This window comes from Fukomys damarensis, unplaced genomic scaffold, assembly GCF_012274545.1.
Source record: "Fukomys damarensis isolate Sample0158 unplaced genomic scaffold, DMR_v1.0_HiC HiC_scaffold_35, whole genome shotgun sequence".
Lineage (NCBI taxonomy): Eukaryota > Metazoa > Chordata > Mammalia > Rodentia > Bathyergidae > Fukomys > Fukomys damarensis.
Genome location: NW_022900947.1, coordinates 325,207 through 335,309, shown reverse-complemented (window position 1 = coordinate 335,309; position 10,103 = coordinate 325,207). Strand labels below are relative to the sequence as shown.

Here is a 10,103-nt window from a genome sequence, read left to right as displayed (position 1 = left end):
GGTCTCCTGGCTGGAGAAACTCCTATCCCTACCCCTGACCAGGAAGTCCCCACCCCTGGCAGGCCCAGGGGCACAAGACTCCCCTTTTCTGCTGCTTCCACCTGAACTGACATAACGGTACCTGCCCCTCTGCTCAGGGAGTTTCTCAGGGGACACCAGATTGTGTGTGGGGTGTGTGTACGTGTATGTGTGTAGAGGTCCTGCCCCCATCTTCCGCGGGACCCCACCCCAGTTCTCGCCTTCCCGGAGCAAGTCTGGCTGGTTGTCTGCAAACTGACTGCAGCCTCCTATTCCAGGCCAGCCCCTCCCTGCGACTTGCTGGGACCTCAGGAATTTGGGGTCCTTTCAAGAACGCAGACTCTGCTAAGGCAGAATGACTTTAGGCCCCTTTTCTTACACGCATCCCCGCGGCCCCCACTCAGCTGTGTCCCCTGCGGGAGGGGACATTATCCCCTACTGGGCCTACAGCAGGGTCTGCAGTTCAGCCTCAGACCCTCGAGGTTTTAAGGTTGGGACTCCACCCACTGCCCCGCCTACCGACGCGTCAACACTCTCGGGTTTGGAGGGGGCTAGACCGACTCGATTGTCCCGCCTCTGCTCTCCAGGTCCCGCCCACTTCCGCGCTGCGCCCTTAAAGCAGAACGGGGCGAGCTCTCGGGTCAGAAGGCCGGGACTTGGGGAAGCGGGCCGGAGGTGGTGTGGGATTGCTGGGCTTGACCCATGACGGAGGGGTTCGCCAGGGACGGGCTGATGACAGAGGGAGAAGGGCTGGGGACTGCAGGGGAACTCGGGAATGGCGCGGAGACTGCGCGGGACAGAGGAGACCGGCGAGGGACTGGGGGGGGACCCCGGGGACGGGCCAGGGATGCCAGGAGACCAGCGGAGGTCAGCAGTGTACTCCACGGACGGGCCGATGACAGCAGTGCACCCCGGGGACGGGCCGGGGACTCTTCGCACCTATGCGCGGCGCTGGCTCTTCCTGCTGGCCGTCAGCCTACTGAGCTGCTCCAATGCCATGGTATGGCCCCCGAGGGGAAAGGGAAGGGCCTGTCCGGGCCTGGGATCCCCGTTCCTCAGCCCATTGGACCCACTGCCCTGCCCCAGAGCCAGGCTAGACTTCTGTGCTCTTGGACAGGGACCATAGCACCTCGGCACACTTCAGGGGACGCCCTTCCCCCCACCCCCAGACTCAGGGTAACTTGCAGGGCTCGCTGCCATGGGGGCTTCCAACCTGTGGTCACTGGAACATCTCCTCTCCCAGGCTGCCACCACATCTCCCCATGTGAGTGCAGGACCCTGCCGGGAGTGAGGAAGGTGTGGCCTCTAGAACAGGCAGGAGACCTGCAGCTCAGGCGACCTGTGGGCTGGCCAGGAAGCTGAGGCTATGTGGGGCTGGAGTCCAGGCTTGGCCCAAGTGGGAAGCCCAGTGGGCATTCAGGGCCTTTTCCCCTGGGGTCTGGTGCTGCAGCAACTCCGGGAATTTCTCTGCTGTACTGCCCGTCAGGTTGAGCCAGGACTTGGCTTGGTTCAGGACTTGGTGTGCAGAGTCTGAGGGTGAGTAACTGGCTTTGGGTGGGTCACCTGAGGCTGGGTCTCCTTGGCCTCCGGGAAGTTCCTGGGAATTTGGGTGGGGTCCTGCTGTTATAGAAAAGTCTAGCTCTGACCTAGAGCTGTGCTGATCCCAGCCTGGGTCCCATCCGTGAGCAGGAGGCTCCCATAGCCCCCACACTTCCTCGCCTGTAGCTGGGACCGGGACTGCTATGCTGTGAGAGGATGACTGGGGTGAGGATGGGAGACACCCAGAATTCTGATGGGAGTCTGCCCACCCACTTCGCAAGAAGGGGTGTGCTGGTCAAGGCTGGGTGCTTGCTGGAGGAATCTGATTGTCCTCTGCACCCTTGTTGCCTGCTGCTTTTAGATAAATCTCTGCCCCGCCCACCCATGGCCACAGCTCAGGGTGGACAAGGACAGAGCTGTGAGGCTGATGGAAGGCTGGCTGAGTTTGGTTTGGGGAGCGGGCTGTGTACACAGACCATACCTCCTGTGCTGGGCTTGGCCTGCAAAAGTGCGGCCTGGGCCCGGAGAAATCTGAGGGCAAAGGAAGAGAAGGCATCATTACCCAAGCTCCCTTCCATGTGAGTGTCTGTGGTGGGGAAGCCTGATCTTGCTGCTCTGCCTCTGAGGCAGCTCTGGAGAGGCTTGGATGAGGAAGTGTGCTTCCTGACACACTAAGCCACCAGCTGCCTCCTCCCTCCAGCACTGAGCCTGATGGCTCCTCCTTTGGCTTCCCCTACCCTCTGCTACTTGGGCTCTGTGGGTTGCACCTGGTACTTGATCCCGCCTCAGGCTGGAGGCCTCACCTGCGCAACTCAGATCTGAAGGTAGGGCCAGCGCACAGCCCAGCTGCTCATCACCGGTTCACACACAGGCATAGGTGCCACTGACTCCCAGCATCCTGGCTGAGCTCTACTGTCCCTTCAGCTCTGTCCTTGGCCTGTTAGACCCCTCATTGGCCCTCGACAATGCTGCAAGTGCCTCCCTCACACGTGGGACCTCCACACCTCTTGCCTTTGTCCTCCCACGTGGTGGATGCGCTGCATACAGCCCTCAGGCTGCTCCGTGTCTGCCTCCAGGCTGGTCCTCTGCCTGATGCTCTCCCAAGAGCGACAGGGCAGAGTTGGTCTCAGGCGGGAAGACCCAGAGGCCGTGCTGGGCCTGGGAGAGTCCCCACAGCCCTCGCAGGGCTACCCACACTGTCCCCTTAGGCTCGCCAGGTCGGGCAGCAGGGCGGAGCTGGCGGTGGCATCTGTGGCCCTGGCTGACGCCTGCCTGTCTCCACAGCTGTGGCTCAGCTTTGCACCTGTGGCAGATGCCATTGCCCAGCACTTCCTCCTGTCCACGGAGCAGGTCAACTGGCTGTCACTCATCTACTTTGTGGTGGCCATCCCCGGTGGCATAGCAGCCATCTGGGTCCTGGACTTTGTGGGGCTCCGTGCAGCAGTAAGTCAGACCCTGCCCCCAGCCTGCTTTGGGGCTGGTGGGCCCTGTGTGTGGATTTGGGAGCTATGATCTCTTGCACTGACCAGGGTCTACCAGCTCCATTGTTCAGAGCCCCAGCAGAGCTGTCGGGCAGTGGGGGTGGCTGGAAGTTGGTGTCCCTTAGGGGCTGGGGTGGGCACCCAGGGGCTCCAGGGCTGGCCAGCAGCCTTTGGACTGTCCCTGCAGACCATCCTGGGCTCGTGGCTGAACTTTGTGGGGAGTGCTCTGCGTGCCTTGCCCTGCGTGGCTGTTGGGATCCCCAGCCCATTTGCCTTCTTCATGGCTGGCCAGAGCCTCTGTGCCCTGGCCCAGACCCTGGTCATCTTCTCTCCGGCAAAACTGGCTGCCTTGTGGTTCCCAGAGCACCAGAGAGCCACAGCCAACATGATTGCCACCATGTGTGAGTCTTGTGGGGAGGCCCTCGCCAGCTTGTGCTCAGCTCGGGGCCTTCACTTGGAGCTCCGTGGCCAAGGCCAAGGCATCATCCAGGAAGGTTTCCCTGGGGGCTGGAGATGAGTACTGGCCACAGCTTGGCTGACGCATTTCTTTGCCCATCTGTCCACCCAGCAAATCCCCTGGGCATCCTTGTGGCCAACCTGCTGTCACCTGCCCTGGTGAAGAAGGGAGAGGACATCCCCTTGATGGTGAGGGAACTCAAAAGGTGCACATGTGTGGTGCCCATGCTGTGGGTCCTACATATATGCATGGTGCATGTGGTGTGTATAACTGTGTGCTGAGCACATGTTGAATGTGCCTATCTTTGGCTTTTATACACATGTGCTGTGTGTGTGTGTGTGTGTGTGTGTGTATGTATTTGCATGCAGGTTTTGGTTTGTGTGTACACGTGTGTGAATGGACACCTGTATGACATAGCTGAGTTTGTTAGCATGGCCTACTTACATGGATGTTCAGGTGGCCATCAGGTGGCTGAATTGGGCTGAAAGCTGGGGCTTTGCATGTAGCCCCCTGGTGAAGGTAAGAGTGGGGTGGTGCAGCCCACCACAGGCCATGGGGTCGATGAAGGCAACATGCAGCTATGGAGGGCCGAGCAGGGCTGAGGCACACAGGGGTCATGTGTCCACGTGGCCTCTGTGACCCCACCCTCTCTCCCCAGCTTGGCGTCTACATCATCCCTGCCAGCCTTGCCTGCCTGCTCTCCAGTGCCTGTATCTGGGAGGGTGTGCCTCCCACCCCACCCTCCACTGGAGCGGCCAGCTCCACCTCAGAGAAGTTTCTCCCCGGGCTTTGGCTGGTGGGTGCTTGGCTGTGGTTGGGGGGAAGAGCTGTAGCCAGAAGCCCCAGCTCCTGGACTGAATGGCACCTTTCCTCCAGCTCCTGCGGAACAAAGCTTACATCATCCTGGCTGTGTGCTTTGGGGGTGGCATCGGAGTCTTCTCCAGCTTCTCAGCCCTCCTGGAGCAGATCCTCTGTGCCAGTGGCTACTCCAATGTGAGTGCCATCTCTGCCTGGGAGGGACTGTCTCTGCTGAGATTGCCTTGTCCCCTAGTTCAATGTCCATGCCTCATGGAGACCATGGAGGTGGTGGCCACTTACATGTACCTGGGTCATGGTCTCCACACCTCTGCCCTCTTCCCTCTGGCCCTCTGCCTGTGGTTTGAGGCACATTGGCCCTAGGGTCCAGCCCTTCCTGCAGCAGGTGCCACGGTTCCTGGCCTTGGGCCCTACACCAGCATGGCTGCTCCCTGCCCCAAGATGTTTGCAGCCTTTCCTCCCTCCTCCAGGAATTTTCAGGCCTTTGTGGGGCTCTCTTCATTGTGTTTGGGATCCTGGGAGCACTGATTCTTGGCCTGTACGTGGATCGGACCAAGCATTTCACTGAGGCTACCAAGATAGGACTCTGCTTGGCCTCCTTGGCCTGTGTGGCCTTTTCCTTGGTGAGAGTCCCTAGAACCGAGACCACCTTGCGGGGTAGAGGGGAGGGGTGCCAGGCAGGGGTTGGCCTGGCCTCTGCCTGCAGGAGGCCCCATCTGACTGATGCCCACACTGTCTCTCCCCCGCAGGTGGCCCAGCTGCAGGGACAGGCCATCGCACTAGCTGCCATCTGCTCCCTACTTGGGCTCTTCGGCTTTGCAGTGGCACCCGTGGCCATGGAGCTGGCAGTTGAGTGCTCCTTCCCTGTGGGTGAGGGAGCTGCCACGGGCCTGGTCTTCGTGCTGGGGTGAGTGTTCTCTCACCCTCCGGGCCTGGGCCCCCATTCTGAGCACAGTATCCTGCTCTGAGGCTGTGTGGTGCTGGCTCCTGGACTGAGGGCTGTGTGTGTTCAGGCAGGCCGAGGGCATGCTTATCATGGTGCTGTTGACAGTGCTGACAGTGCCACGCACAGAGCCATCCTTCTCCACCTGCCAGCATGGCAAGGACTCACTGGACTGGACAGGTGAGTGTCCATCCCAGGCCCCTAGAGGGTCAAGCCAAGGATGTAAGGAGCCAGTCCCAGGTCAGTCTGGGAAGACCGCCCCTAAACACCTAGCCTGTCTTTTAGAGGTGACTTTCTCCTCCTTGATGGGTGGGTTCCTGGTGGGTTCAAAGAGCTCTGGGCTCAGCTGGTTGGGTGCAGCCTAGAGATTGGGGGAAAGCCCAGTCTCAGTGCCCCTTAGGTGAGCTCTTAATACCAGGGAAGGAGAAACAGAGAGACTTGAGGGCAGCTGGGAGTGAGCTGGTGTCATGGTGGGCCCTGCACACTCATGTCTGGGGTACTGGGGCTATACACATCCCAGCCATTGGGGCTGGGAGTGGGGCTGTCGCAGACGGCTCTGTGGTCGTCAGGGTTAGTGTGCAGCTGGCTTGGAACTTAAGGGGCTCTGCCATCAAGGCCACACAGGCTGGGCTGGCACTGCTGTGACTGCTGAGAACAGAGCTATGCTTGTGTCCACAGTGTCCCTGCTGCTGCTGGCTGGTCTGTGCGCCCTCTTCACCTGTGCCTTGGTGCTCTTCTTTCACACCCCATACCGGCGCCTGCAGGCTGAGTCAGAAGGGCTCCCTGCACCCAGGACTCCAAGCCTAACTCCAAAGCCACCCCCTGAGGCTCCCCAGGAAGCTCCCCAGGAAGTTCCTGCCTTGCCAGCTCCCCTGGAAGCCCCCCAGACTCTCCAGGACTGTGACCAGGGACATGTGTGAAGGAAGAACTTTGGCTTGCAGCCCATGAGCTGACAGGAGGGACTGCCTCAGGTCCTGGGCATCCTAGGCAAGGCAGGATGGCCTTGTGGCCCCAGATGGACCTTGGCTATAGCCCAGAGAACCCTGCTGCGTGGACCCTGACCAGGCCTGGCCCAGGTGGCGCGGTCAGGAGGGCAGTGTGATGGCGCCTGTAGGAGGTGGGGATCTGGGTAGGTTGGGTGGGCCAGTGGCATGTACAGGTGAGGGGCCACCCAGTAGGAGCCCAGCCACCTCCCAGCTGTCCCTCGTGGGTGCCCAGGCCCCTGCAGTATAATGGACAGGCACAGGTGGGTCTTGGGTCCGTGTTCATTGAGCCAGCACAGCCTGGCCAGGATCACTCCTCCTCTCGTGGGTGAGCATGTAACTCAGCACCTTGTAGTCCATGTTGCCCGCTGCCTCCTCAGAGGTGAACAGCAACAGATCCACCTGGAGCAGTAGGTCAGGTCAGTCCATGCCCAAATACAGATTCCTGGACCGGAGCCACTACTGGTAGTGTTTCTGGGGGGTGTGGGCAGGACTGCAGGGCTGGGACCAGAGTGGGGCGGAGTGGGGCAGAGCAGCAGGGAGGGTTGAGGGTAGGGTAGGGTGGGGTGGGGCCTGCAGACCCAGGACCTCAGGCCACCAGGTCTCTAGTTCCCTTCCCATCTCAGGGATCAGGGGTGCCAAGGTGTCCAGTTCCAGCCTTTGGGTTCTGTGAAGTGTGCAGGGGTCCCAGGTGGCACTGGCTTGGAGTTGTGGATTTTGGGCTGGGGTTCAGACAGCCTTGCTGTGAGCCCACAAAGGACTGAGTACTTTCTGTTCTGATTTGAGTGCTCCCAGCCAGCTCTGTCCCTCCAGGAGAGTCCCCCAAGCCTGTAAGAGTGCCCCCTGTCCTGCACTGGTGGCACTGCGACACTCTCAGACTGACTCAGGGTTGCCCCCACCATGCTTGGTCTGCAGAGGCTGGGAGGGTGCAGTAGGGTGCAGGCATTTCAGTTGCGGTCATCTTGCCAATTTGGGACATCAGCAGCCCTTTGATGCTGAGGAAGGAAGGACGAGGAGACTGCTGAGTGCCCGCCCTGACTCCCCTGTGGGTCTGAACCCCACCTCCACTGCAGTCCTGGGTGCCCAGTGGTCACCAGAGCCTGTTGATACTTGAAGGCCTAGCCTTGGGAGCAGCTGATGGGGGCAGAGGCTGCTGGAATATTCCCTTCCTGCACCTCATCTGAGGGCACACACCCCACAAACCACACTCCATAACCAGCTGAGGATGGAGCAGTACTGGGATGAACCATGATCCCAGGTCCCTAAGAAAGCACGGGTGGCCTCCCCCTGGTACCCAAGGACTGGGCTCTCGGTCTCTGAATGGCCCCTGAAGGATAGGTGTGGGCTGGCCCTGCTCCTGTCTGGGTTGCACGCTCTTCACACCCTGGGGTGGGGCCCCGAGGAAACCCACGCTCGCTACTCCTTGAGTGCCACGACCACGCCAGTAGAGTCTGCGTGACAATGCCGGTCACCTGGCAGAAACCAGACCAGAGGTATCGTCCCCACGGGGTTAAGCCTCCTGGAGGTCCTTGGCACACACCGCATGCAAAGTCAGCCGTGAAGAGAATAGCTGGCCTCTCTGCCTGCAGTTTGGGGACATTGGGTTCATCTATAATTCTGTTCTATTTTGTCTTTATTACTATTTGTTCATTATCTGTAGAATTGTATTCTGGGCCCAAGAAAGGTTAGGAACAATTAGATGTTCCTAGAGATGTGGAGATATTGAGGCACAAGAGGATGGGCGGCCAAAGTGCTGACCCTGAGCCCCGGACTGTGAAGTCCTGAAGGTGAACCTGAAGGTGACATGCTAAAGCCAGTCCTTTGTCTTACAAACTTCCCCCCTTCTGACTGCGTATAGGTGTGGTCTTACCTTGACTCAATGGTCTTAGCTTTTGTGATGGTATATAGGTGTGGTCTTACCTTGACTTAATGGTCTTAGCTTTTGTGATGGTATATAGGTGTGGTCTTACCTTGACCTTGTGGTCTTAATTTTTACAGTACTATTGTCTATCTTATGCCTGCCTGTGACTGGAATCACTCTTGTGATGTGCCCTTGAAACTAGTATATAAACACCTGGAGTTAGAAATAAAATTGCAGCAGCATTGGCAAACTTCACCTCGGTGTTGAGTGCTTTTGTCTGACTGTCATCGCCGAACCTGCTCCCACCTTTCAGAGAACCTGTATCTCCTCGTGAAATCCCGTGTATGCTGCCCTATGGTCGGTAGCTCTTGAGGAAGCTGCCTTTGCCTTCCGGGTCCAGTATTTTGAAGGCATTTAAGATGGTCTCCTCCACGTCTGTGCCTGCGGCAGGGAGGCCTCAGAGTGCCATCCACCCGGGGCTCCAGACCACTGTCCACTTCTGGGGGCCTCCTGTCATTTCTATGTGTGCTGGGGGCCAGAGGTCTGAGAGTGTGGAACAGAGGCCACCCAGTGCTGGCAGCTGGGAGGTGAGTTTTGGAGCTCAGGACTTTTCAGGATTACCCCCAGGCATTTTTTGAGGGGAGTGCTTTTTTGCCTAAGTGTCTAGATTTTTAGGTGTTAGGTGCTAACCCTAAGGAACACAGGGGTCTCAGGGGTCTCACTGATAGTTTCTCCCCAAACAGGTTGAGGAACATGATAAAGTTGATGGGTCCAGGCCTCCTTGAGCATGGCATCCAGCTTGTCATCCTTGATGTTGGTTTTGCCTGTTGCAGAGGGGTGGGTTGTGGTGTCACGGGGCAGAAATGTCACCCCTGCCCCCTCTGTTGACTGCCACATGATCCCATGGGGCAGGTCCTCAGCCCTGGGGTGTGAGGTGTGGTTAGGGAGGGGTCCCCTTCTCCAACCTGGAGGGGAGGCACAGAGCAGGGCGAGGCTAGGGGTTGCTGCTTTCCATGCTCAGGTGTAAGGGAGGCCATGGAGGGAGGGCATTCACCCTGGACCCTAACCCTGGGGAGAAACCAGGGCAGGAAACCAGGGAACCTCCCAGTTCCCAGGGCAGGGCAGGAAGGAGTGAGGCAGGGGTTACTTGAGAGGGCAGAAGGGACTCCCGGGCTCTGAAGGACTGACAAGCCCCTACACCCTCCCCCAGCTTCATAAGCCTATCCCAGGCACACATGCTTGGGCTGGCCCACTGGTCCTGTCCACCTGACACCCCACCAGCTCTAGAGAACCTGGGGCAGGTCTCTCTCCTTGAGGAGGCAAAACACTCCTCAGTGCCTTTGGGGCAAGTGCCCTTGCTTGGCAGAGAAAGAGCAAGGACATTGGGGTGGATGTCCACTCTACCTCCTGCCCACACCCACCAAGGGAGGTGTAGGTGTCCTTCAGGTCCTCCTTGTCCACGAAGCTGTCCTGGTTCTGATCCATGAGCACGAATGCCTAGAAACAGGCAGGTCCATAGCACTGTGGCTGGCTGGCTCTGCCTCTGCCTCCTGGCTTGGGGACAGGTGGCCACGGGTCTATGTTGGGTCGGGGGCTCCTGGTGGGAAAGGGACTCACTTTGAACTACTGGATCTGGGTGTGCTCAAAGTTGGAGAAAATGTTAGAGGATGCCCACTGGGCAAGCAGGGTACCACCTTCCTTCTTGGTCTTCCTGCTGGCCTGAGGCAGGAGCACCAAGGCTGAGAATCCAAGACTGCTGGAGGGCCCTTAGTGCTACCCCATGGTTTGAGAGCCTTAACTCAGATGATGGGGGAACTCCACTTAGTGCTGGCGGGTCCCAGGAACTGTGCTGTCACTGAGCCCAGGTGCAAGGGGGAGCACCGTGATCTCTGGCAGAGCAAGGACTTAAGATCATCTCACTTTGTGTGGCCCTGGAGGCCTCCAGGGCACAGGAATGCCATGGTGGGTTTGTTCTGGGCATCTGGGATTTTTTTTTTTTTTTTTT

At 59.0% G+C, this 10,103-nt stretch overlaps 1 protein-coding gene across 8 annotated transcripts; it reads left to right on the top strand.

The window, feature by feature from the left end:
* The first annotated feature begins 602 nt into the window (after positions 1-602).
* Positions 603-7,739, top strand: Slc49a3 (solute carrier family 49 member 3). 8 transcript variants are annotated; one of them, XM_010641636.3, is made up of 10 exons: positions 603-1,018; positions 2,842-3,000; positions 3,226-3,439; positions 3,607-3,683; positions 4,154-4,291; positions 4,372-4,488; positions 4,782-4,934; positions 5,061-5,218; positions 5,325-5,434; positions 5,933-7,739. In XM_010641636.3, the coding sequence occupies exons 1-10, from the start codon at positions 794-796 to the stop codon at positions 6,172-6,174; spliced, it is 1,593 nt and encodes a 530-aa protein (XP_010639938.3). In that variant the 5' UTR covers positions 603-793; the 3' UTR covers positions 6,175-7,739. The 8 variants fall into 8 exon arrangements, with proteins under 8 accessions (XP_010639938.3, XP_033614790.1, XP_033614794.1 ...); XM_033758899.1 differs by lacking the exon at positions 3,226-3,439; XM_033758897.1 differs by lacking the exon at positions 603-1,018 and having other exon boundaries at positions 1,479-3,000.
* Positions 7,740-10,103: the final 2,364 nt, after the last annotated feature.

Coding starts and splice junctions, on each gene's coding strand:
- Slc49a3 (XM_033758897.1), top strand. CDS start 2,590: ATGCGCTGCATACAGCCCTCAGGCTGCTCCGTGTCTGCCTCCAGGCTG. Junction 5,219..5,324: donor GGCCTGGTCTTCGTGCTGGG/GTGAGTGTTCTC, acceptor GTGTGTGTTCAG/GCAGGCCGAGGGCATGCTTA. Junction 5,435..5,932: donor GGACTCACTGGACTGGACAG/GTGAGTGTCCAT, acceptor TTGTGTCCACAG/TGTCCCTGCTGCTGCTGGCT.